This window comes from Orbicella faveolata, unplaced genomic scaffold (assembly GCF_042242905.1).
Source record: "Orbicella faveolata isolate gen_17 unplaced genomic scaffold, um_ofav_v1 contig_36, whole genome shotgun sequence".
Taxonomy (NCBI): domain Eukaryota; kingdom Metazoa; phylum Cnidaria; class Anthozoa; order Scleractinia; family Merulinidae; genus Orbicella; species Orbicella faveolata.
This window is the reverse complement of record NW_028301565.1, coordinates 13,673,494-13,700,528: the sequence shown is the minus strand read 5'-3', so window position 1 is coordinate 13,700,528 and position 27,035 is coordinate 13,673,494. Positions and strand designations below refer to the sequence as shown.

The 27,035-nt window shown below is 38.0% G+C and overlaps 3 protein-coding genes across 8 annotated transcripts in view; 2 read left to right on the top strand and 1 right to left on the bottom strand.

The window, feature by feature from the left end:
- The first annotated feature begins 625 nt into the window (after nt 1-625).
- Nucleotides 626-14,037, top strand: LOC110064313 (E3 SUMO-protein ligase PIAS3-like). Of its 2 annotated transcripts, none has more exons than XM_089274723.1 (17): nt 626-687; nt 781-1,126; nt 3,143-3,227; nt 3,806-3,856; nt 4,698-4,788; nt 5,398-5,535; nt 5,706-5,811; nt 6,498-6,571; nt 7,118-7,149; nt 7,602-7,664; nt 8,332-8,397; nt 8,994-9,085; nt 9,602-9,697; nt 10,044-10,191; nt 10,709-10,863; nt 11,954-12,006; nt 12,861-14,037. In XM_089274723.1, exons 1-17 carry the CDS (start codon nt 664-666, stop codon nt 12,921-12,923), a joined length of 1,683 nt encoding a protein of 560 aa, XP_089130849.1. In that variant the 5' UTR covers nt 626-663; the 3' UTR covers nt 12,924-14,037. The 2 variants fall into 2 exon arrangements, with proteins under 2 accessions (XP_089130849.1, XP_089130848.1); XM_089274722.1 differs by having other exon boundaries at nt 10,041-10,191.
- A 1,204-nt stretch (nt 14,038-15,241) lies between these two features.
- Nucleotides 15,242-17,985, bottom strand: LOC110064183 (uncharacterized). The gene is made up of 3 exons (XM_089275353.1): nt 17,625-17,985; nt 16,749-17,154; nt 15,242-16,200 (listed from the first exon to the last, which is right to left on the bottom strand). The coding sequence occupies exons 1-3, from the start codon at nt 17,923-17,925 to the stop codon at nt 15,777-15,779; spliced, it is 1,131 nt and encodes a 376-aa protein (XP_089131479.1). The 5' UTR covers nt 17,926-17,985; the 3' UTR covers nt 15,242-15,776.
- Nucleotides 17,986-20,069: 2,084 nt separating this feature from the next.
- LOC110064184 (high affinity cAMP-specific and IBMX-insensitive 3',5'-cyclic phosphodiesterase 8A-like) overlaps nt 20,070-27,035 on the top strand; it is a 29,921-nt gene continuing 22,955 nt past the window's right edge. For 2 of the 5 annotated variants that reach the window (XM_089274534.1, XM_089274533.1), the window contains exons 1-3: nt 20,073-20,741; nt 20,885-20,941; nt 23,734-23,868. In XM_089274534.1, the coding sequence (XP_089130660.1) occupies nt 20,469-20,741; nt 20,885-20,941; nt 23,734-23,868 (465 nt within the window). In that variant the 5' untranslated portion in view covers nt 20,073-20,468. Of the gene's footprint in view, nt 20,742-20,884; nt 20,942-23,733; nt 23,869-27,035 lie in introns of all 5 variants that reach the window. The other 3 variants (XM_089274537.1, XM_089274535.1, XM_089274536.1) reach the window with 3 other exon arrangements.

Genomic DNA, 27,035 nt, shown 5'->3' with positions numbered 1-27,035 from the left:
TAGCAGTGCAGACACGACAACATTTTGCTTAATATTTACAGATTGCAGAAGGAGGACTTTGTCGTGAAGTTTACAAATTGCCTTTGTTAATAAGCGTTCTGCTCTGTAAGGCAGAGAATTTCATTTGCCAAGTTGAGTTTGAAGATTTTCCTCTTTTCCTTGTTGCTGTAAAATCATAAATATGGATGTGCAGCCTAACAATACATGATTAATTTTGTGATGTCTAATTGATGGGTAATAAAAAGATAATCTCTGAATTTAATTGATAGGCCACAGAATTTTGATTATCAATTAATCATTGATTACTCATTGACCATCGCCAATCAATGACAAAAAATGTTGATTACTCATTGATTACTCATTATTATTGTTTACGTCTTTATCATGTCCATTTGATGAGCTGGCCAAGCCCTATAATAATCTCCCAGACTTTTAGCCCTCTTCTCGATAGACATGCGTAAAGCACAGAAAATCTCGCCGTAAAACGGAAGAGTTTCAAAGAATCTCTCACTACGTGATTAGCATAATTAGCGGAAATTGAAATGTAACGGCAAATAAAATTATTTTTTGTGACGTCATTTAACTAATTGTTCTTCCCTGTAATTACCGAGGACAGCTCGAGGAACTGGGTCGAGCCGCCGAGTAAATTTCACAAAAAGCAACATGGACGAATTGGCGGATCTTCGGGTAAGAAAAAGCCGTCGGAATTTGCTTCTTTGACGTGTGTTCATGGAATGATAGTATTAATTTTGAATATCAAATCCATTTCTTTCTACACAGCACATGTTATTGAGTTTTCGCGTATCGGAACTTCAATCATTACTCGGTTTTGCGGGACGGTCAAAGTCGGGAAGAAAGCATGAACTTATGGGTCGGGCCCTTCAAATGTTGAAAAGCGACGGAAACAACCCTGTAAGAAAGAAATTACGGGAGTTATACGAGAGACGATGTCCTCGGAAAGTTGTTGTGCCTCAACCTCAACCTCGAGCTGTCATACCTCAACCAGTTCAACGTCCTTCGGCAATCAATTCAGACACAACCGGCGTTCCTGTTCATCCGGATGTTCGACTTTCTCATTTGCCTTTCTTTGAACACATTGACGATTTAGTGAGACCAACAAGCTTAGGTAAGTCTTGTTTTTATCCATGAGGTGTATTCTAATTAGAAAATAAGCTGTCTTTGTGGTTTTCTGGGTTTTTTACCGTTGTTATTTGCCTGAGTCTATTAACGTGTTGTGTATTTTCTGGAGATTTCTTTGATGCGTCATAGTTTGTCACCTCGTTCTGAAAGCGGTAGTTAAGAAACGTAGAGGATTTCGGCCAGTGTCTTTGGAAACAATGCCAACCTCGAGTTTTAGGACTGAACGTACATGTCCAGGCTTGGTTTCATGACCTGGAGCGTACATTCAAAATCACGCAGTTTTTATTCGTTCCAGAAGAAATCACATAACGAAAACATGACCGCACACTTCAATATAAGTTACGCTTACTTGCAACGCGAAATTTTTTATATCATTTGATACAACCTTGGGTTGAAGGTAAAGAAATAAATATCTTTACTTGAATTGACTTGCTGAGTAATCGATGTTATTTATTTGATCACTTTTTTTATAACGTAATCCAAACGAGTTCTATTACGTTACTGTTCTCTTTACGTGTTTTGTTTTGTTTTGTTCTGTTCTGTGTACTTTGCTCTTCGTGCTGATGCATACTGTGTTAAGTTTGTGAAGGGACATCAAAAAAGAAAAAGAAATAGTCTTTAGGATCCTATCTATTTAGATTGAAGTTAACTCAAAATAATTTCGGGGGAAAAAACTGTGTTAAAGTTGGTAATTACTGTTAGTAACATTGTGTTGCAGGTACCACTTTTTATTGTAAGCTAAAAAATTTTACAACTGGAAAATCAACACCAACTAAACCTCAAGCAGTCTAATACTTTTGTACACTTCACAGTACCTGCGTCAATGCCTATGTCACCATAAGTGATCAAAATTTTTAAAGGATCTTCAAGTAATAAATATGCACCTACAGATCAATATTATATAACATTAAGATAGCAACCCTTCTTCCTTTCATGTTCCACTACATTTCTATAGAGCAATATTTACATGCTTGGAAATATTACTTTAAACCATGTGTGAGGTTATACATGAATTTTGCATGCAGTAACCCCCTAGGACATTTTTCCACTGACCAAATATATTTAAAGTGTGATGCGATTGGTTGTCATGTGAGAAAATATTGTAAAGAAAAACAGCCAGTGGGCACTAATTTTTGGAAGCCCACATATGAGTGGCCTGTGAGAGTTTCTTCACATTTTTTCAGCTGGTGTAACAGTCCGGTAATAAGTGAAATCTGGATCCAACTAAAAATGGCAAAAAAAAAAGGCAAGGCCATGAAAATTGCAAGTTATAGGCTAGTCACAAATTTGCAGTGATTGCGAGACTTGCTTACATCTTAAAAAGGCAAGTGATTAATCTTTAACTTTTGAAGAAAATACAAGATGAAATCTTCAGAAATCATGGGATCATCTTCACAAAATGTTCAGAATCACAGGGTCATTTTTTAATGTCTTTTTGTCTTAATAACCTTTGAAAGTCTTATGTAATCTCTGGGAAACTTTGGAATATTTGTTTCCCTTTATGGATAAAATCACTTTCTTTTTTTAAACCAAGAATTGAGTAATTTTTTTCCTATATACTGGTATGTAAAATGAAATTGATCAGAGTGGAGTACTACTCACAGAGTAATTTGCAGTGGTTAGTAATTTCAAAGTTGGCTGAGGTTGGAGAGCAAGGCTGATTACTCTAAGGTCCATTTACTAATAAATCATGTCAATAACAAAATTCAAAGTTAGGAAGTCTTTGAGGACCTTGGAAGTAAAAACTTTGGAAGTAGATTCCAGCCTGGTTAAATTGTATGTAAGTAAAGTTAACCTGGAGTCAGTGCAGTTTCTCCATTTTATGGAATACATGGCCTGTGGGGTGGCCCATTGGGGTTTTGGAGGGTCATTGTGACTTATCATGTCTATGGGTGCACAATAAATACGTAGATGACATTTTGAAGATGTAAAATATTTTTCAGTTTTAAATCTAGTGCAGTCTCTTTGCACTGGTAGTAGTGATGTTTATTATTGCTTTTAGTTCCTCGCGGAATGTCACAGTTTCAAGAAGCTTATGTCATGTTCCATTTTACTCCAAGCCAAGTTCAACTTATAAGTAATTCAGGGTAAGTCTGCCATCGTATAAACTATTTACATTGCCACTGTTTTCTTTATCTCAATACTAAATGCAATTTTATTTATATGTAATTGCATCTTTTTGATATGCTTTGGCAGCATATCAGGTGTGTTTGGCAAAGCCTGTGTTTTTATTTTGGTGAGATATCCATGGCCTATATCAAACAAACCTGATGCAGTGTGCTTCTGAAAAATGCCATTAAAAGTGTGATTAGTTATGTATTGTACCCATATCTGCCCATAGTATCAGAGGTATCAGCTCAGTGACTTGATATCATAAGACAGCAGTAAGACAGTAGACAAGGATTGGGAATTTGGGTACGGTAAGCATGAAAGTATAGGTTACAATCATGTGAATGCGATTGCAACTTAAACTAAAAAGTGATAGAAATATGAAAAATATCTTGGGTAATGTTAATTTGTGTTATTTTGTACTGCAGTGCAAATTTAAAATTAACTATAAATTGGTCAGCTCTAAGCCAATCACAATGAAGTAATTTTCTCAGTCATATAATGATGCAAGTAATCATCTTCAAAGACTAACTTTATGAATCACTGTTTCTTGAAGGGATACACGGCCAAATTATAGAAATGAATTTACAGTACAAGTCCAATTAAGGTATGGTTATCAATGAGTTATTCACAAACAGTTAGAGGTTTCCTTATTGTTTTCAGCGGGAAGGCAATTAGATTTCACAGGAAGGAAAAAGTTTTTGAACTGAAATTTTTATAAAAAAAAAAAAAGACTTTCCTCCAGATGGTCTAACCAGACAGCCCAAAGTGGCCTCACAGTTGGTGAATTTTCCCAGTACCCAGTCTCTAATGAAACCCCTGATTACAGTTATTTCTGGTATCATTTGCCAAGTTTTACAGTCTTTAAATTTAATCAGTGCTAACCACTATTCCTTTTGTGTCATTCTATTGTTTCAGTTAACCATTAGTTTAGATCTTACTCTGATTTATACATTTGTACTTGCTTACTGATACTTAATCCTCTCCGTCTTTGTCTGCACCTAAGGCCATAAAATTTTGTTTTCAATATGCCAGCGCCTGGTTGGTTTTGGCTGCCATCCATCATCATCCCCAGAGTCTGGGGTTCTTCATTCCTTGCTCTATTGACATCTTCTCTGGCTTTGGTTTCTGTAGCAAGAGTGTTTCTATTGGTTGGGGTTGCTAACCCCATGCCCAACCCTCCTCATTTCTCATCCAGGCTTTGGGGCAGCCATCACAGAGTTACCAGCTCTTTACATGATAACCTTTGTTAACCAGATTTATAACTCTGGTCATGATCAAAGCACCATGGACAACATGCACTAAAAAAGTCCATTAGAACTGCCAAAATGTAACCTGTAGTGTTTTCTTTATTTTATATGCATATTGAGGTCTTGATTAAATCACCAAGGAAATTCCTTGTATTGTAAGCATAAATAAATGAATATTAAAATTTTCTTTATTTTCAGATTTTGTTTATTTGAAACAAGTTGTGAACAAGAGGACAATTTTCCTTCTTCTCTTTGTATCAAAGTTAATGGAAAAATATGCCCTTTAACAGTATGTGTTGTTCTGGTTTGATTTGTACATTTTACAGTTGGAACATGTAGTTTTACTCTTACTATAAAATTACATCTAAATAATGGTATTGTAATACTCTCACTTCATATTTACTTCTTGAAAGTGACTCTTTCACTCTGAGATTTTGACACTGAGTCCATTAAAGTACTTGTAGACCTGTTATGAGAATACTGTGGTGCTGGTGTGTTGGACTAGATTAACAGTATTTTTTAACAACAACAACAACATCCTCTTTATTACCCTTTTTTCATTAATTAATACAGAGATATATATAAAATAATATAAAATAATATAAAATAATTTAAAGACAAGATATCCATGACATATCTTTTAAATCCACTGTCCAGAATAACAAGGTGTCCATATCAAGGACAGTGATTACATGTAAGAGCATGATTTGACGGTGCTAGCCAAAGAAGGCAGCCTGACAAAATGATAACTGTACCAACCCATCCAGAAGGATGGAGAGCAACTTCATGGACATGTATACCCCTTTACCTAGTTACCTGTACACCTTCATGTGACAAATACAAGTCATAAGATTTGTTCTCATGTTTTACTGGAATTGATTGACACTTTTACTTCCAGGGGAACACGTCACAACACTGCAATCCTAATACTGAATCAAAAAGGCCTAGTAAGCCAGTCAATATAACTCCATTGTGTAGGTTGTCACCAACTGTAGCCAATCACATTCACATTACCTGGACTCCAAAATATGGGCAGGTAAGGGTATTCAAGTTTAAAACCATAGGATTCTGAATTACTCAGTCAATAATATGTTTGTTTTATTCTTGTGTTCTGTTTTATTCTAACTGTTTTGTGTAAACTATTTCCACAAGTTATATGGTAGAAAAGTACAAACTAAATGCCTCTGTAATTTTTTGTGTGGACAGAGACATGTGGTAACAGCAAAACTAGTTAGAGCTGTCACATCAAGTTGTTTAATACAGAGATTGAAGGCACATGGCTACAGAAACCCTGATCATTCAAGAGCATTGAGTAAGTTTTTCTATAGGTTATCTATGATTTCAAGTTCCAAGTAAATTCTTCAACAGTTTACAATTTTGTGTGAGTGCTGCAGTTGCATATATACTATAGTTCCGGAGAGTGATCACTGGAAATAACAATGCAATAGATGACACATGCATTTGATCATCTTTGGTGATCTTTGAAATCCTTAAGAAATGGAGAGCAGGAATGGCATAGTGGTGAGAGGGCTCTCCTTCCACCAGTGTGTCCGGGGTTCAATCATGGCATGGTGCCATGTACATTTGTTGAGTTTTCCTCGTGTCAAGGGTTTTTCCTAGTAACTCTGATTTTGCTTCCTCCTGAAAAAGCAACATTTTCAAATTTCTTAGTCCTGGTGGCCTTTGTGAATCATTGTAAGTTGTAATTTCCAATCTATAGCTATAAGTTATTGCAACTTACCATTTCTATTACTTTTGTACACCTCTGCTGCAAGACAGTAAAGATGCACATCATTAGTTACAAGTGTCTTATGTTAGCAGTAGCCTACATCAGTAGCCACAGGGATTAATGCATCCATATGATTTTCAAAATCTACTTGCCTGCATTTGGTAAAACTTGTATATCAGTGGTGGGCATCTGTTAGCCTAAATAAAAAACAATGCTGTCAGTTTCAACTGATCAAGCTTAAAGTCTGATGTTTGGTGTTTTTATTCAAGTCAAGGAAAAGTTGGCCCATGACCCAGACAGTGAAGTAGCCACCACAAGTCTACGAGTCTCACTTCTCTGCCCAGTGAGTAAAATTTCATGTAAAAGATGTTATTTTTTTCATTTTTATCACAGCTGTTGGTTGTTGAGACTAAAAGTGTAGTACATTCTTTTTACAATAATCCTTTATTCTATGGGTTTTTCAATGCTCCAAGCTGCACTTATTTTGGTTGCCACAGTGAGCTAAAGAACATTTGGGGACTAAATTTGGCAACTAGTGTAGAACAAAAGGCCAATTGCGCATCAACAACGGAAGGTTTTTTTGTAGTATAATCACTAAACCAAACAAATTCAACCACAATTTTTGCATGTTTGTCTTCCATACCTGTTAAGGGTTTCTTTTTTCTTTTATTTACTTTCCTAAACAGTAGTTAAGGCTGTTCAACAGAAAAAAAAACAAACAATCGCAAACGAAAACTAACAGCATCAGAATAGTCTTCCAATGATTCCAATGTGGGCTTGCCATGCCATTAGATCAATGTTAAGTGACACAAAGTGTCCTTCTTTAGTCTAGTCTTCACTAGACTGTGATGTGAGACTTCGACTCATTGTGGCTTTACTGTTCTTTCAGCTTGGCAAGACACGGATGACCCTTCCCTGTAGGTTAGTAATTTCTGAAGGCGACTAGTGTTAGAGCATACATTGTTTATGTTGGCACTTGCATGTAGTCTCTAGTCTCATGTTTTTTGTAGTATATATTTGTTATGTGTTTTCATCTCAGTCTTATGCACCTACTGGCATGCAGAGACTTGATAATGATGTGTCTTCATCATCGTCAGTCCTTTTCTTGCCATGTGATTCATATAAGGCCTATGTGCTTTAATCCCCATAAAATAAATTCAGTAAGTTCAAAGGATGATTACATATCCATAAAATGTATGCATAAATATAAAGATAGTTATTTGCAAACTATAATTGTTTAGTGTATAAAGTTAATTGGTTATGCATAAGTTGTTAATTATGCTTGTATGATTATGCTGTACACAAACTTCTATAATCTAGATGTACAACTCTTTTTTATGTTATTTCTGAGCTGCCTTGTATTCTGTTTACAGGGCCATCACTTGCAACCATTTACAGTGCTTTGATGCAGCCTTGTATTTGCAAATGAATGAAAGGTATTCAGATAATTTCCTAATTTTATCTCCTTAATTTCCAAAAAAAATCCATATTAAGAGGTTGAGGTTTGCTGTCTAGTGCTCATTTATTTTCTCACTGATTTAGTATTTGGATTTTCTGACGTTTTTATCATGGGATAGTATTTACATTGCATGTAAATAATTATAAGGTGTGAGAAGTTCCTCTGCCTCAAACTTGAAGAAGTTTCCCTGTAGTGATACTTTGCTTGGATATGCATTTGAATCATTTTGTCGCACCATGTTGCAATTGAAATCACATGGTTAAACCATATGCAATTTGAGTACAATTCAGTCTTACTTCAGCATGATATTGCCAGAGATTTCGAAGTTAAGATCCAAACAAGAGCATCCAGGCCTGTGTGCCTGCTCTGATACAAAACTTCTGTTTATTTTATATGTCACACATTTCTTGGAAATTCTGGTAATATCTGGCTTAAATCTTGCCCAAATTGAATCTGGTCCAATGCAAACTCAACAAAATTTGTACCAGACTTTTTTATTTATCTAGTTATTCATCAGTTCTTTGGACCCTTTAGTTGTATGGTAGAAGAAAACCAGCTAGAGGTACGGTTTGTCCTACATGTAGATATTGGTAGTTTATTAACAGCAACTCCTTACACCCTATTTTTTTCTATCGTTGATATAGGAAAACAACATGGATTTGTCCAGTCTGTGATCAGAAGGCAACATTTGGAAAACTTGTATTGGACGGGTAGGAGCCTTTAGTTCTTCTTGCTCTTGTTTAGAAAACACTGACACCAGTTCTACAAAAGGTTGTTGAAAAAAAAAGTATAAACCATAAATGATTTGATCAAGTTGTTCACAATTTGACAAACAGTGTATCGGCATTTCAGGTGTTAAATGAGATCAACTCTGACCTGTGATCATTTTAATAATACCACAAGGAAAAAGGCTTGAACTGCTCAGTCTGAATCACCAGCTATTTAGTTGCCGGGCAAATCTCGGAGATCTCATCCACTACACTGATTTTTGGGTGTAGAGTGTATTCACTCATGGGTCCAGCAGCCATGCAAATTTAGTGGAACAAAAGAAAGTGTTTTCTTAAGAAAAGGGTTGAACTCCCACAGGATTGGTTTGTTACACCAATATGGCCACCGTTTCATTGTTTTGGAACACCAATATGGCTGCCATGACGTCATGTGCATATGCTCCACACCAAGTTGCCTACAGTGACTATCTGGAGATTTGAATTATTATTTTGGTAATGTACTTCCTTCAATTTTATATTTAGACATGGGGAATTTCAGACTCTTGGAGCTAATAAACAAGGCTTTTTTGTCCCTGCAGATTGTTTAAGGAGATTCTAGAAGCAGCTGCAAATTGTAATGAGATTTCATTTCACGAGGATGGTTCGTGGAGGCCAATAAATGACTTGCAAGGTATTAAGCAGATTTGTCTTTGAACATTGAGTACTGGGCAGTTTGTTAAACTGCATGAGAGGAAATGAAGACTGTACAGTTGGACTCCGCTAATTCAAACTCGGTTATTTCTAATTCATCATTATTTTCAACTGAAAACCATTTCCCTTGGGTTTGCCTTTCAGTCATTTGTTATGGGCTTTTTCAAAATAGCAGGGTTCAACAATGGCTAGAAAGGAGCTAGAATATTGTTATTATTGCAAAGATATTTCCTTTGTGGCTTGCAGCTTTTGTAGCATTATGTAATACAGTTCAGAATCTACATGCGCTGATTGGCTAAACAAGCATGTTTTATCGTGTTATGTTAATAAAAATCTGTAGCACAGAGCATATAAAGAGGTCAAAGCCATGTTGTGTACTGCCTTATTTAAACTGTGATCATTTCAGAGCACTCCATAACATTGAAAACATTCACAATTTATTCATCTCTTTTGTGTTCTCAAATGTTGATGATGTACATTTCATTATATTCTGCAGAACAAGAAAGCAAAAAAGCTCTGAGTGCTCTGGTAGCCACTACAGTTTTATCAACACCAGACAGAAGTGTAACCTCCAGCAAACAACATCTCCAAGGTGTGTTCCTATGGAGTTGATATGCTTTATTTTTAATAATATTATGTCTTTTTCTGTTGGTGTCCCTGATATACAGTGCTGTTTTCAAGCTTTGAAGAAGCTCACTGCATAGTGTGTACCTCATTTATAAAATCATAAGCCCCTTTGTCAACATGGAAATTCTTCTCTCCTTCTAATTTTGTGTTGATTTATGCAAATACTGCTTAGTGGTTTAAAAGGATTTCCAATAGTGCAAAATCACATAAAGATTGTGAAGGTTTTGTTGTTGACAAAATGAATGACTTTTCATTTGTTTACCTGTTTTTGTTGGCAATGGGTCTCTTAGTTTTGTTTCTATGTATAGCAGAGGCTCGGGATGATGAAAGGAAGAAAGAAAAAGAAGTTCAAGTTATTGACCTCACTTTAGACAGTGATTCAGAAAGTGATAGGAATGACGATGATGATAATGACAACAGTGAAGAGTATTCTGAAGAGCGGGACTTAAACACACCAAGGTAAAGGGGTAATTTATGCTCATCTCTCACAGTGACAAAAAGAAGTTGCTATCTCTAGTGTGAGATTGCATGGAACCTAGACCAGTCTATGTGTAGTCTTGTCTTGGAGAGGTTAAAATCTTACAAATGTGGTGTAAATCACAAGAATGCTTGCATTTGGTAGAAAAGAACTGTTAGTGGTGTATATTTACCTTTTATGATGATAAATATAGTCATTACGTGGCCTTATGTACAGACATACATGATGAGTATTGATGATGGTGATGTTGTATTTTGTAAATCTGTGTGGAAATTTTTATCTATTGGATGTCAAAAACGTTAGATCATTTATAATTTAACACACAACTTTCATCTGAGAATTGGTCGAGAATTCCTTGTTGTAGAGATTGATAAATCCAACATCAAGTAGCATGCAAATGCAAGTACAAAGCTTAAACCATATGATCTTATTATTATGTGTATACTTACATTAGAGATGAAGTGTAAGTGACAGTTGGTTATTTTTGTCTTCGTGTAGGCCATCTTTTGGTGTTGGTGTATCAGGAATAAAGAGACCGCCCAGCCTGAACACTATGGTGTTTCCTACTAATACCAACACTATACCTGGATCATCAGCTTCATCACTTTTGAATCCAAATTTCTTTCCTTCTCCGCTGGACTTTGCATGTCAAGGTACTATATGTCAGTCCATATTTAGTAAAGTGTTGTTCAGTTTCTTTAAAACGTTCCTCTTCGTGTCTGGAAATGTCTTTCATGGGAATTTTATCTGCATAACATATCAAGGTACTAAAATTGGTCTTGGTGTAAGCTGGGTTTGTTGTTATTTCTTAATTATCTGATTCGGAAGTTTCAACAAATGGCTTATGGTCAAAGTGGAAATTGAGCATATTATTGCCTGATAGCAATCTTTGAAAGGTAAAGGTAGGGAATCCGATCCCACCGACGCGTCGGTCGACACACCACCGACACATCATCGACACACTACCGACGCGTCGGCCGAAATATTTTCCCTTTCTCTAGTTCGATCGGGAAGTTAGGATCAAGATCAAGATCAAGATGGCGGTCAAAAGTAAATTTCTTATTTTCATATCGTAGTGAAAGTTTTCCGTCGAAGCCATTTCAGTTCAGTTTGGAAAAGGTACGTTTAGCCTTGCAATAGTTCAATAAGGCCCAAACGAGTCACCGACACGCCACCGACGCATCACCGACGCAGCTTGTACGTTATAAGGTTAAAAAATGGCTAACGCCGTCGGCCGACTGTCGACCGACACGTCGACGAACGCGTCGATCGACGTATTGGCCGACGCGTCGGTAGAATCGGATTCTTTACCTTTAACCTTTGAAAGGCAAACTGAAGGAGTTAAAAGGCATGGAATAAATTGAAAGATACCAACATGCTTTATTATGACTACAACCAGAAAAAGTTTGTAAACATCTGTTTAAATGAATGGCGACAAGCACTGTATGAAACTTCAATTGGAGACTCAGATTTTTTTTTTGTCTCATGCTCGCGGCTAACTAAGTACAGACCAATTACTACCAATATGACAGAGCTTAAAATTTACCATCTTTGTATGTACCACCATACTTAACACATTTGGCATTGCTGGCTTTTGGCATTACCAGGGTCAGCATTAACCTCCTTTCGAACGACCCAGCTCTGATTAGCGTGTTTAATTGCTCCGTTCTCACATATGATGCATTATATCTTGTGCCTGTCTTACCTGATTTGTCAACTGTTTTCTTGTTGCTTCCTTGTTAGGACTTGATCTCGATAGCATATATCCAGGTCCTCTTTTCCCTCCTAATGAACCTGTAAGTATTTTCATTGAGAGATTGTTCCTCTAATTTGTGTCTTTGACGTTGGTGTTGTTGTTTATGTTGTAGTTGTTGTTTTGTGTTGTTGGGAAGTGTTAATCGTGTCTTGTTTACAAAACTTATGAGACATTACAATGTTGTTTACTCAGGAAACTGGTTAATTTTGTGTGTTAGTTTGACAAGAAATAGGTAGGTAGGTAGTCTTCCAAAGTTCTAATCTTATAAAGTGAACGCTAGGGGTCAGCTTCATATCTCCAGCTTTCAAGAGGGCTCTGGCACGAGGCATTTCATCCTCTATAAGTTCTTGAGTTTTGTGTGTAACATGGCTCTGAGTCTGGATGAAAGTGACCATTCAAATGAAAGCTATCGAGCAGCAGTGGTACTATTTTATCATAGTTTTTAAAACGGCAGAAGTTTTAGAAAAATACTTAAATTCGTAAAAGGTTTTCAGAAGGTTAAAAGAATAAGCCTTTGTGACCAACTAGCAAAAGGTCGAATGAGAAAGGCTAAGGTTTAAACACAAACTTTTAAGATTGTAAAACAACTTCGTTGTGTAAAAGGTTGAGTCCTCTTCAATTTCGTTCGCCCATCAAGATCAGACTGTGAACTGTTCTTCTCAGATGGATACCGTAGCCTCGGGTAGACAGACAGACAGACAGACAGACAGACAGACAGACAGACAGACTTGCTGGTGGGGTCTTCACTTTCGGTGTTCTTGAACATCGATGCTTCCTCGTTGATTTCCCTGTCTGAATTTTGTACAGCTATTGTAAAGCCACCAAGACATACTCCACAGAATCCCGCCTAAAACTATATGCATGTTCGTAATTGCTTTGATTTGTTTTTCGCAGTATGCTGCAATGTATGGACTTCTTGGTCCTCACGGATCATCAAATGTCATTCAGCTGGATTAAAAGCGGCATACCGTAGAAGGAGTAGAAAGAAAAGAGAAAAGATCATCTTCTACAACTGTCCATTCTAGCAAGAGAGTGGAAAGAGAACCAGTTTATGTACATAGATAAACCTGGAAAGTGTTCGATAAAAAGATGAGCGGTGCCAATCTCAGAATGCCATCTATCTTCTTATCTCGGTCCTGTCATGCGTGGTCCATTGTTATCTTCTCGTGGCAATAGCACACCGTAACAAAGACGATACCGCCACCAATTCTCGCTCTATCCCCATCTCAGTGCTTCTCTGATTGTTTACCGTGTAGTCTTCAGCAGCAGGTTTTGAATTGCATTCATTGTTACTTTGGTGGCTCACTGGATATTATCGCGTAAGAACAATAGCCAAAGTTGCACCTGCCACCAAGTAACAAACGTTTTACAACACTATAAGAACTTGATGACTAAAACAGTTATCATATGGCCAGAAATGCTTTGGAGAACCATAAAAAACCTGGGCCAAAATCTGTTTAGGTTCAACCTTCCGGTAAAGTTGAAAAATTCAAATCTGATTGGTCCAAAATACATGTTCGTACCAAGTTGTCGCGAAGTTAAAGCAAGTACAGGGAGTTTTTGCTTCTTGGGGTTGGGGTGCGGCGAGGAATGGTCACCCGGCTATGTGTGCCCCATCATGAATGTGCTGCGCATGCCTATAGTTGGCCCGTAACACTTTCTCGTATTTTAGCCAGCAAATAGAACCAGACAATTTTATCTATTAATTCAGCAAAACTAACCGCTATATTTCAAAGCACCGCTTGTAAATGTGATTGTATATTGCAAGGAAGAAATCTTAAGAAAAGGAAAAGCTATTTATATTTTGTCCGAGAAATTAAAGTTTTGTGCTCCAGAGCACCCGTCAAATGTTTCTAAAAGTTATGAAAACCACCGGATTCTGCAGCTAAGACAGTACTGCGTGTATCTCGAAATATTTTTTGGTCAATGTTGCAGTGAAATGTGAAGCCTGTTGTCACGACTGTGAAAGAAAGTCTGGAAATTATCTTTTCCCGGACACGTACATTTCATCGTTAGTATCTTTAATATAATTCTTGTCTGAACATGAATAAACGTTAATGAAATTTCTGGATGATTGTTGTTTCTGTTTCCCTTGTCGTCGGGTCTATTCAGTTTGGTTTTTTTTGTCCCCGAGTGACCTGGAAATTCATATAACGGGTGATAATTTACAGTTGTTTGCTCAGTGACCTGGCCTTTGAATGGCAGCGAGGTTGGAGAGGACCTTGTTTTGATAGAAACCTCACTGTTTTGGTTGTGTAAATCAAGTTGTTATGATGCTAACGAGTGGCATTTAAACGAGAAAATCAGAAAGTTCTGTATCAAAGCAAGGTCGTCACCTCCAGCCTCACTTGCGTTCATAGACTAGGGGCCCGTTTCTCGAAAGCCCCGGAAACTTTTCGGACCCGTAAAGCCATTTTTAGTTCATCTGTTTCTAAAAACGGAGAAGTGTATACGCCTGAAACTCCTTGTATGAAGGGAACCTCTGTTCATATTGAGAATATGTGAGTAAAACAGCTCTGTAATCGTAAGGTTTGAGATTCTGCTACTGCGTTCTGGGTGCAAAAACTTTTCGGGAACTTCGAGAAACGGGTCCCAGGTAACTAAGCACACAACCATAAAATGGCCTCTTTCTATGGTCCTCTAAAAAGTAGACCCGCAGTATTGATGGATACATAGAGACAAACTGCACGGGTAGTGTGCCTATACTTCTGAAGAATTTGAGCTGTGGACTAGATCATACCTTGTCACATTCATACGCTGCTTTCGTCTCTTGAGAGGTAATTGCTTGCAAACATTCTTTGTCGACCGTCCCGACGGTCAAATTCTACGGCTCTAGTGTTCAGATTGGTGTGAACCAAACAGAAGTAACAAAACGGCGGATTTTTTTTCACCGAAGGGTGATATCGCCCTGCAAATGACCCTTGAAACTAAGCACTTCTACACTAACTCAAGGCAAAGAAAGACAGATGACGAGGTCGAAGATTCTTAATTAGTCGGTAAGATCAGTCTCAACCTTACGCCAGACCAACTGTCCGATCGGCTTTGATTGCCGTTCTTTTTCTTTGTTCGAAAATGAGGCCGGCCTCTTTGTTGCAATGTATAACAGGGGTGTGATTATCGCCCTCGACTCTTAAATTTTTAAGCTACAAAATGGTCAGTGCGCGGTACAGTCGGACCTGTCTCAAAATCTTCCACATAGTCTACTAGTATCGGTGGTGTCTGTGTGACCTAGGCTAGAGAAAAGGGGTTGTTTGGGGGGGGGGGGGGGGGGGGCACAAACTAAGATAATAAACTCGAATCCAATATCTTCATTTCATAGTGGACAACTTGAAGCAAACAGCTTCACTTTGGGCAAATACGCGATGCAAAACCCTCTCTGTAGTGAACTCAACAAGTTGATATCGCGAGTCGAGCGACGGTTACGTATTTTTTTTGCAAGCATTAATTGATGTACATGCGAAGAAGAAAGGGAATAGTATCTTTTTTCGTGAAATTGCTCACCACATTTAGGTATCAAGCATCACTGCTTTATTTCTGCTTAACGATTTTTGCAACACCGATATATAATAACATTACTTTGCTAAGAATGTAAGGATTTGACTTCAAGCATTGTCGCCACTGTCTGATAGTTAGATCTATGACTAAAATGAAGAAACTGAATTCCGACATTATTTCATTTACAATAACTTACTACAGAGAAAAAAGATCAATCTCTTCCTATATGTTCTCCTTAGCTGCTGTGCTTTGCAGCTTTTAAAATTACTGTAATCATAGATGATTATTTCAAAAAGAAAGTCTAAACACAAAGCTTCACGCATTAATCTCTTCTTCTTTGGAGCTGCATTCAACTGGGTCCATCTCCTCCGTGCTTATAACGACCTCTTCTCCATGGGCCTGAATTACTTCGGAAAGGTACACATCCATGAAAGACTTAGAATCACCATGGTACATTTTGCTGTCATCCTCGCTATTACTCTGACGGAAAGTTGAAATATCGCTGCTGACAAATAAATGCCGTGGTAGGCCTTCGAATGTAAGTGGGGATGAGGAACTCATCGGCGTCTCCAAGGAGACGAGAACGCGGTTCTCATCTGTCTCGTCATCTGTTCTTGCATCTGCTAATTCAACCCGAGAAACAGTGGGACTATGAAGGGGACCTGGAGTCAAGTAGGTGGAGATGTTGATGTCTGGCAGGTGTGACGCAGGGAGGTCCTGGGTTGTAATTTCACCTTCAATTAAGAATTCAGGATAAATTAACTTTTACTAAAGAGAAGAAATGTCCCTTTTACAGTTAGTATTGCATTAAGTATAACTGTTGTTGTTGCTGCTTTTGTTTTGTTTGTTTTTGTTGTTTTTTTTTTGATTCACATTTCACAGATCATGAAACTTTCTAAAACTCAGTTTGAGTTCCTCAGAAGAATCAATTTTGATTGTAAGAAATATTTGATTTTGGCATTAGTCACCTTATGATTTCTTCGTTGTTTTTCGTGGGCGTTTTCTGAACTTCCCCGCTTTAATTAGTAAATCAAATTAGGTGAGAGGATGTGGCGCCCGGGGTTAAAGTCTCCCACCCCCCCCCCCCCCCCCATATCACCCGCAGAGTTTTAATATTGAGGTAGGTAACATAATCATTGACAGATGATCCTCATTTTGATTATCAAACAAGTTTAGTTAATCTTTTAAAGGTTTTTCTAAAGGTGATCTTTTAGAAAGTTTTACGCTGAGTGGGGCGTGAAAAGCAAACGACAGTTCTTTTCTAGTATGGAAAGTTACCAATCTTTACCTCCAACTGAGTTGTTCACTACACCACTTTCTTGCACTTCAGTTGTTACTATGTCCAGTTCTTGTATGACTTCCTCTTGCTGGGTTTCGAGACTTGCACTGTGTAATGCTCTGTTCTCGTCAATAGCTCCCACAGCTTGGCTATGTACATCTTCAACTGTAGTCACGTTCTCCGGCCTAGTCGTTTCTCGGAACAGTTTCTCCTCCATAAGCCTCTTTTCTTTGGCCCGCCTGTTTTGAAACCAAACCTGCACTCTGTCCTCAGGGAGACCGGTTTTTTCCGCCATCTCTTGGCGAAATTTACCGTCAGGATATTTCTGCTCCGAGAATCCTGCCTCGAGAAGGAAGAGTTGTTCTTGAGTGAAAACGGTTCTACAGCGGCGGCGCTTCTCTTTTGGACGAAAATCTAAATAGAATAAAATAAACTGCTTTTCAACTGTCTGTAAATGAGGCGCGCTCTGAATTACTCTTTATTAAGTTTTATCTGATTGTTAACTCTTCAATTAGCTCTGAAAAGAAAGTTATGAAAATTACGAATTAAAGGTGTTCTAAACAAAACAAAATGTGTCATTAATAGTATAGACAAGAGCAAGCAAATGAAGTGTTTCCGTTATTTCGTTTACAATGTCTTGCAGAATAACTCCGAACCTGTTTTTCCACACAGAGTTTTCCTTTTATAGTTAATAACAGGCTTCGCAGTTTAAAATCTTTTGCATCTATTCCTTTTTCTTTGAATGAGATACAATGTTTCAGGCGTTCAGTTCCGTCTTTGGCGTACAAAACCATGCTTACACGTACAAAACAAAAGTACTTTATCAAACAGGTTATCTGGTTATGGCGTGACAATCAACTTACCGATAAATGAGTTATTATTACCTTCACTTTGATAGAATGATGCAGAATACGAAGCACATGGATCAAACATTGGTCTAGAATATGGTGGGGGAGCATAATACTGATAGTAAAATCGTGATGGATACATAGGCATCTGAGGTAACGCACTGGAATTCTGCAGCCCAACTGTTGGAAGGTGAGATGACAGAGCGGGATGAAAGCTTGTCGGGGGCTGAGGAGGATTGAAAATGGATCTTTCTTCTCTCGTCTCAGGATTTGAAGCTTCGCTCCATTGTTTGTGATCGTCTTCCCTCATCCCGACTTCTTTCCTTGATTCTTCCATGTCTTAACCGTTTGAGTAAAATTATAAGTAGCAGCAGGCTTTTAAATATAATTTGCTGTTTTCGTCACGAGTTCGTAATCATCCCATTTATGACGTCGCGAGACAAGCTTAGAGCGCCGACGCGCGCGCCTACATTCGGAAATTGCATGAAACGATATTATGGGCTTCTTCTCCCAATTTAGGGCATTTCAGACAAACTTGCAATATTTGGTATGATTATCTCTTTTGTAGCACAAGAAAAGAAAAGTAAAGCAAATGGGCCACCTTTTAGATAGAAAATGGGACCAAAGTCTCAGCGCTTTTTCAACACAAATGGAACGGAAGCACTCCCAGTTCTCGTCACCTCTTCTTTGTTATCCCAGAAACCTGGCTAAGGTTTGCCGTCCGATCTAGAGACGAGAATGATTAATTAAATGTAACTAATAAAGTAGGGAGTTAGATATTCTTAGTTCATATCCAAGTTTGTTTTCTTTCATCTAAAAGTAACTGAATCCAAGTAGAGTTTAGGGATTTTAATACAGCTTTTCACAACTGGTCGCTAGTTCGTGCTAGCTTAGAACTCGAACTAGTTTAGAATTTACCGTAACGGGTGGGGTAGAGACTGATTTACTACCATGTAACCCTGGTAAACTAGAATTCTGTTACGTTATAAAAGAGCAATTCCGGTTAAGCTGCGCCTGCAAGGAAATGAGCCTGAATACTCACTGCACCTCTACAGCGGTCAAACGCGCTGCGCGCGCAGTTTCCTCGCAACGTTTCCAAACTACGTACTTCAACGTCTCATATTTTCCGTAAGTTTGAAGCCAAAAGCTTAGACAGTCACTTAAAGGTTAAGCTTTATATTCATAAAGAATTTAATTTTTGTTAACCGCCTAAGTTACCGGAACATTGGACCCTTCCTCCAACCTGTTAGCACTTGGTCAGCATCAAATTGCACCCGCTAACTGAAAATTCGTGGGCGCTTTGGACTAGATTTCGTCTCAAACTTGTGAGAAGACAAGCAAATATTCCAGGTCTTCCTGTTATGGGGAACTGACCGGATACGAAAGCCCGGTGGTGATCATCCATGTTCAGGTGTTTCTGCATGAAACTTCGAAGTCTGTGTTTTCAAGTTAGTTTCATTTCCGATGATGGCTAGAAGGCAAATCTTGAAATATAAATTAAAGTTAAACTTTGCCATTTCACCCTTTTTTCTTTGCGGCTGTTTCCTTAGCATGTTGGCTTCTCTCCGCCGCTAAGGGCAATAACATGCTTTACATGTGTAGCTAAATATACGTCAGCTACAGGATATTATACAAACTCATTATCTGGCTTAACGGTGGTCGTATTACATTAGTTAATTCACAACGATGTTGTTACTGAATATGACATGTCCTCGTCGATAAGTAGTTTCTTTATATTCGTCACCAGTACACCGCCACTGACATTCAAAAACAGTAAGACGGTGCCCTCTCCTGTGAGGAGTAATAGGGGTGGACCCCTCCTCAGAGTTAAATTGTTAAACAAAAATATCCTAGAAACGTGAAAAACAAAATGGGTGTACAAGAGACTGAGCGTTTGGGGAGGAAGAAATAATTAATCGATGGATATTATGATGATAAGCAAAGAATTTTTTTTCATGTGTTCAAAGCAAGTTTTACGCGCAAACGTAACATTTTTAGCAGCCAATGTTCTTTCATTAATCAAGAGGCATAGTTTTAATTGTCCCCAGGAATATCGCGAAAAAAAAATTGCTGGGGAATTATTGTTATTTGGCCTTTTTACAGTGTAAGCCATCTGTGAGTGGATGACGTCAGCATTCACGAGTTCTCTTTGTGTACATTGGTTATTTCCTTGCTAGTTTCGTAGTACCTAGGCGAGAGAAAAAACAAGATATTTATTTTGAATTCCGCCAGTCCTTCAAATTGTTTCTTTTAGTACTATTGTTCGGAGACTGTCTTTGCGCTTACCCGTATTTTTCTACAACTTTTTTTTTGGCAATATCATTTATTTACGTCGTCCGCCCAGCGAGTAAACAAAACGCAAAGTTACAACTCGAAGGTCGGTTGGGATCGCCAGGGACGGTGCAGCTGTTTGATCGGAAGCCGATGTGTTACCGAAAGCTACCGAAGAATTCCGATCGAACCCAATCAATTGGTTAATGAGGTCACATGGCGAAGTAAATGGTCGAGGATTGGACCTCTGTACATGACGAGCGGCCCAGCAAAGTTTGTTCCCATAACAGCAACAGCGGCGAACAAGGTTGAAGCTTTCAAAAATCGAACGCGATTGTGCCGAGTGTTAGAGAAATCAGCTCCGTGAAGGGTTGATTCGGAAGATCCAACACCGGCCATGGATTGTGTGAACTTTGCAGGCTAACTTTCTTTCTACGCCGCCACATATGCTTGTTCGGCAATCGACGATTTTGGTTCGGGGACCTTGAATTGCATGTGGGAAGGCAGGCGAATAATTCTAATATCTTGCGTTTACTGAGTGCCTGTGGAAGTTCAGTTGCAAATTGCGGACAAGTTGACTGTGAATGTTACTCCTTCTAAGCCCTATAAATGGGCTGTGCTCCTAGCATACACGTCTCACAATCTGGAGTATTTTATTGTAGAGACGAAATTCGCGAAGGATCAAGCCCCAGACCAAGAGCATCTTCACCAAGTGAAATTGTCGGCCATATTCGCACTAGTTCCGACTCTGGTTCGCATATTTCTACGTCGTCGTCTTCTCGCAATCGTGGAAGTAACAAAAAGGGGCAAAATTCACACAGAGGCAGTTCAATTGAAGCAGAAACACAAACTTACGACCCGAGGAGTATGGAGAGCCCCAAGGTAAAAGGCTGTTATTTTCCCGTTTGCGATTGTGGCCGACTTGTTTTAGATTAAAAGGTGTTCTGTGGAAATTTTCTACCAAATTTGTACAGTCTCGCCCTCGCAATGAGCTGATATTTTTCTGTCTGGATATCTCTTTACAGAATGAGAGAAAAGAAATTTTACTTGGACCTATGAAGTTATATCAGGCACAGATGCAGGTAGGGTTTGTGTTCGTCTTTTTCTTAGTAAAAACACACAAAGCTGGCTTTGACTTGTGGGCGAGAGACAGTTAGAGATCATGTAATATAGTGGCTACCAGTTATCTTTGTTCCGGCAACTTTGTTCGTGTTTGGCTCTTTTTCAGCTTCTTAAGCGGATCAAACTCCTCAAGCTTGAACCTGGAAATTAGATGTTTTAATATTTCGGTATAGCTTCTAACACGTATACTTTGTTTTATTCGAAGCGAAGCCTGGCTAGCGCTTCGCGTCAACAACATTCAGTGCATTTTTTCTCTGCTCAGCTGCCAGCTATTCGCATTTCAAACGCAAGAGCTTTAAATTTTGATATTTTTCACAGAATGGCAGCCCTTGTGTTATCTTTACGGGTAAGAGGGAGAAATCCTCACCTTTATTTCCCCGGTGTTTTTTTCCACGTCGAGCGCGTAAAAAGATTGGTCTGTTTTTTGTTTACAAAAGATCTCGTCGTGTGAAAGGTCCACGGCCTTCCTTTACTTAATGTTTTTGCTTGGCTTTTAGAGGTTATCGCCGCTTGTGATACCAGGAAGTTTTTTCATCCTGTCATTGCAAAACGTTCTCTCTATATAAACTACTGGGATCAAACCTTGTCAGAAAATTGATTACGTCCAAGTTCGTGAGAATTTTAATGTCGAATCGGCCGCCGAAGGACCCGAAATTTTTCATTTCATTTTGCCGGCAGTTTTTGCCGTAACGCGCTTGAAAAGTCGGCGTTTTGGTTGAATTTATGTTTTTAAAGTTTAATCTATTTTATGACCTCGAGTCGACAGGTTTTTGTTGTGGTCGCCTACAAGTTTCCCATGGCAGTTTCGAGCCAAGCATAGATAACAACATTTGCTACCAAGAAAAAAAACTCAGACCTTTTGTAAACAACCGAAGCGCGAGTTATCGTTACGTTTGAGTCGAAGTTCTTCCTAGAGTATTTGTATTTCTCCTTTCAGAAGATACAGAAGTTTACAGCATGACCTTGTATGATCATGAAGTACGATTTATGGCGTCTTGTACTAGATAAAAAAGTTGTTTCATATAAAAGGCAGCTAGGAATAAATTTTAAAAATCCTTTTAGACTTGCTGGTGATGCTACACAGATTCACTTTATGATGTTTATTTCACGATGTTTGAAACTGACATCAGAAAGAGAAATCTGCAACCAGTGTGCTGCGTTAAAATATTATTGCAGTGAGCGGTGACAGTGGAATAATGGTGGTGCTGGCAAAGAGTATTTGGTTGTGGCAATTTTAGGGTATACTGTACATGTAACTACAATAATTTACTTATAAAACATTTACAAATAAATACACATAACTGACTTTATGAACATAATATATTTATACAAGTTACAATCTTGCATTCAAGCCACCTTGGATGGACAACAAGCTTTTGGCCAAACAGTCAACTCAATTCCAATTTATGCAAAGTCACAGTGCTCTTGTCTTCTTTATTTTCTCTTTGAGAAGACTTGTGTTGTTAACTGCTTTATCCGAAAAAAAAAAAAAAACCGTTAGAGGTATTAGCTGGTTCCAGGGAGTTATATATATATAAAAGTGGGGTTTCTTTGGTAGGATTATTTGGACTTTTCCAGTTTTTTTCTGTTCATTGAAGTTAAAAAAAAATCATGGCTATACTACAATTCTGGGAGTGAAATGAAAATGGCAGTGTTAAGTTCTCACTGTGGAAATTCAGGCCAGCGTTGGACATTTTATTTCCCAGAAATTTTACTGGTGGGAATTTGAATAGCTCGATTGATGATTGTTGATGAAATTGTTACCATAGTTCTTGTGAAGAATTGCTGCATTTATTGTCCATGTAAGTTAGAGTGTTCTTCTGGCTTTTAAAAGTTATCTGTTGAATATATCTGTGCCAGCAGACTTTTTTATTGTCTTAAAGTTTTAGACTCTCTAATATCTTGGATCTCTTGTTATGTTACATGTAGTTTCTTTCAATTGGTTTCTTGTCTTTATAACTCACTAGCTCTTAACTTGAGGATCTGGATAGGGTTACTGGAGTCTCAATCATCAGTTAAATCTTCAACAGCCTCTCATCTAGCTCTTCATTCTCTGAGCTTTTAAGTCAGTTTTGCAGGTCTCAGTTATCAGTTAAAAAACTCTTCCATTCTCTGTTGATAGTGAAAGTTTTGACCAATTCTCAGATCTCAGTAAAAGAACATTGCCCAACCACTTTTAAACATGTCGTGGTAAATCTTTGTGTCAGCCTGGTCTCATAAGCTTGTCGCAAGTTAACTTCAAAGACAAGTGTAGAACAAGAGCTTTGAAGTTTTCAAAATTGAGAAACAAAGTCACAAGATGAGCAACTGAGTCATCATGAGTTGTCCATCCCAGTTCAAATTTAATTCTCGTACATGTTTTTGACATAAAAATAAGGGTGTGATGTTATGGTGTACAGACCCTCCCCTCTCACCCAGTGACGTAAACAATTTCAGGAAAGTAAACTGGTATGAACTGGTAAACTGGTAGGAAAGTAAACTTGCGTTGTTAAGTATGTTCAGATGTTATATGATGTCTGTTTTTGTTTTTCTCACATTGTTCACTGCAAGGATTCAAAGGATTATTGAACTAGAAATGGCATTTGAAGTTAGAACTGGGGTGACACAAAATTGCATCCTCTTCCTCCATGTTGTAAAGTGCTCTATTAAAGAAAAATGTTTGTGATTGAGACAACTAAGGCGGCCTTAAGAACAATAAGACACAAACATTTACATGTCCAAAGTAATTAAATTTTGTTTCTTGCTTTGATAGATCATGCTGGTGTTTTCAAAGGAAGATGCACAAACTGATAGCTTTCTTCATGCAGCAGAAAGAGGTGGATATCTTTGTCAAATATGTAAGACATCTGAGGAAGCCATGGAACAGTACATCAATGTACAGCCAGAGGTAAGACTTGAGTTACTACGATTATCAGTTGAGTAAGGCGGACGAAAGTTTGGTCACCAAGTTTTAACGTAAAAATCGTGTTGTTGTCACGAGCAACTGGCTCCGTATCCATTGGCAACTTGTCGGCCTTTGACGTCAATTGATAGGAAAGCGCGCGAAATTGTAGGCGACGCGACAGGCGACCAACGGCTGTTGATATTGTTACCAACGGAAACGAGGTAAGTTGCCCGTGACAACAACACGATTTTACGTTAAAACTTGGTGACCAATTTTTCGTCCTGCCTTACTCAACTGATAATCGTAGTATGAGTATGCAGGGTTGTAGCTAGGAAAATAGCATGCGCACTGAGATTTTCTTTGAGCTGGCCTAAAGAAGGTACTTATTTAGGGCTTAGAGACCTGTTAACAAAATTTTGTTCCCAATCTTTTGCAATACCTTGAATGTGGGGCTACCGTTTACAAGATGGTGGGTGCAGAACACGGAAAGAGGACCTGCAAAACAAGTGCTCAAAACAAGATTTTGTTTCAATTATCTTACTTGTTATAGTGGCACTGATACTCAAGGTAGTCAGGAATTTATTCAAACCTTTTCATTTTGACAAATATATGGTTTGATATTGAATGATTGTACGTGCATAACCTAAAAACCATTTGTTCCCCAGCCTTGCCTGGCTGGCCAAAATCCAGCCAGCGATGACCACTTTCTTAGTCAGTAAATTTTGCCATCTACCCATACTTTGCGACAACTCTGAGTATGTGCCAGTGTGTAAGGTATGATTTTGAATCACTTAAGTCTGAGATTGGGTTAAAATTTCAGACTGGTTTGGTCTACATTAATGATTCATTTTCTGAGAAAATGATTGCTATTATCAAATTTATTCTAGACTAGGAATTGACACTTTGAATTGAAAGGACCTTTTATAGATAGAAATATAAATCATGATGGTAACATTTAAAGCAACTAACTGTGACATGAGGAAAGCAGCAAGCTTCGGATAGGCTAGGAAACTTTGGCTTGTACATTTAGTCTAGAAAATCCAGTTGAAGAGTCCAGGTGACACAACCCCCACCCATAAAATGAAAGAGTACCCGCCTCTTGTAGGCTTTGGAGAGTAACTAAGAGGGATCAATATTGTGCATTCTTCCGTGGACAGAAAGGCTATAAGGAGAAAGTAAACGATTAACAGAGGGTAAATTATTGTATTGATGGGACTCTAAATTCTCATTAAGTACTGCTATAGTGAAGACTGCAGCAATCATTGAGAAGCACTGCTATTTAAATCTGAGTATCATTGTTACTAAAGTTTGTGGTTTCTTCGTAGTCTGCAATTCTTGAAAAAATATGGATATCTACAAACTAGATTTTAGGTGTGGATAAAGTAAATATAAATAACACATGTAAAGGGAAAGTCTGGAAAATGAAGGAGAAAAGTTTGGAGTTTTTTTTTTTTGTAAGGTACAAAAAGTGCTTTATTTTGAGGCAAAATCTTTGTCATCTGATTGAATTTCATGTCAATTATTTTGTCAACCAAAATGTTGATTCTCTGAATCTCAAGAACCCTTTATTCCCTCCCACCAACATTAATATTGTTTATCTGCATGGCGTCACAGTTACTCTGTTTTCATAGTATATGTTGGTTACATTTTCGTTGGTGTTTCCTTTGGCGTGGTATTTAGCTCATAACCTTAAAATACTGGTGCATACAAAAATGTTTTTACATGCATTAATGTTGATGAATGCTGTATTACTTTTTGTTACTGGTGACTTTCTCTAGAGAAAGGGAATTTCATGAAAAAAATATCATTATCTGTTAGAAATCTTACAGGTTTTGCAAAAGAATAAGCATTGTTATATGTGTAAAGATAGGTGCAGGATTTGACAAATCACTTGCCTGGACTGGCCCTCAGAAAAAGAAAGATTGAGCAACTGTTGCATCCCTTAACAAAACATTATCTTTACATGCCAGATTTAATTTTTTTTCTAAAAATGTTGGAGTAGTGGTCAAACATTGTTGAGTGGGGGTGTTTAGTCTAGATACTCAAATCAAATCTGAGAATCCCTTTGTTTTCTTCTCATTAGCTTTATGCTGATAGCCTAAAACAAGGGCATGTTAATCTTTAATTTTTAGCTTTTAAATGCCCAAAATGGTAGGAGTAGGTTTCTGACTACTGTACTTGGTAGTGTCAAGACTACATATGAAACATGTACAAACTAATTGCATGGGTTAACTTTTCTTTCCATAAGTAAGAGTCAGCTGTAAAATGCTGACTATTTGCACGGAAGTGCTACAAAGAAAATCAGGTTTCCTTTTTGCCCAGTGGGCAAGCTGTAACTGGAATGTACTAGCCCAACAGTCGTGCCCACCAGCCTGAAAAAAAATCACTAGTGCAATTAATTAAATGATTAAAAATGAAAATTAACAATAATTTGATTTCTTTCAGTTCTTCTGTAATCTGAATTTTTCAACTGTTGCCCCAAAACAACTTCACTTGCCCATCACGCAATTGAAGGATAGAATCCACTTGCCTAGTGGCAAAATCTTCTAGCCCAGGGCTACTGGGCATGGCTTTGTTTGCCTGTTCAGGGTACGAAGTTGCAACCAGCTGGTCTCCAATGTGACTGAAAATTGAGCATTGGTGACCAGAATTTTGAGGCCAGTCACCATTAGGCAACTAACTTTTAGCATCTTGAACCGGCATTCAAGGAAGTGGTTTCGTTTCAAATTGAAAAATTTTGTGTTTGGTTTCAAGTAAGAAACTTACCCCTTGTCTCTTCAACATTTTTAACTTCTGTAGAAAATAATTTAGATCAAAAATGAAGGTAAGATTACTGTTAGATGACCCCCAAAACAGTTATAATCCACGCACTGTAATCAACATTTAGTGCCGCCATGTTTTCAGTGGTTTCAACTGCCAGCCATACCATGGGCGCATGGCAGAAATACTTGCTTCCCTTTCGAGTAACATGGCCCCTGCTTCGTGCATGGCTTCTGGAAGGCTTCGTACTGATGGCATGTAAGAAGAAAATGATGTTATGCTCAATCTCCAAACTAAGAGTGCTATCTATTTGACAAAAACTCCATTTCAACTAAATTGTAAGCTACACAATATTTTAATGCCTTTCCACATGGAATCTGACTCTTGCGATTGTTCAGGAGTGGGAATAT

What these genes read in the sequence shown, in the direction of transcription:
- LOC110064183 (XM_089275353.1), bottom strand. Translation starts at nt 17,925, where the DNA reads ATGGAAGAATCAAGGAAAGAAGTCGGGATGAGGGAAGACGATCACAAA. An exon ending in ATCATTCTATCAAAGTGAAG is followed by an intron (nt 17,155 to 17,624) that starts GTAATAATAACT and finishes TATTCTATTTAG; the next exon opens with ATTTTCGTCCAAAAGAGAAG. An exon ending in GTGAACAACTCAGTTGGAGG is followed by an intron (nt 16,201 to 16,748) that starts TAAAGATTGGTA and finishes TGAATTCTTAAT; the next exon opens with TGAAGGTGAAATTACAACCC.
- LOC110064313 (XM_089274722.1), top strand. Translation starts at nt 664, where the DNA reads ATGGACGAATTGGCGGATCTTCGG. An exon ending in TATTTGCAAATGAATGAAAG is followed by an intron (nt 7,665 to 8,331) that starts GTATTCAGATAA and finishes TCGTTGATATAG; the next exon opens with GAAAACAACATGGATTTGTC. An exon ending in GCTGGACTTTGCATGTCAAG is followed by an intron (nt 10,864 to 11,953) that starts GTACTATATGTC and finishes CTTCCTTGTTAG; the next exon opens with GACTTGATCTCGATAGCATA.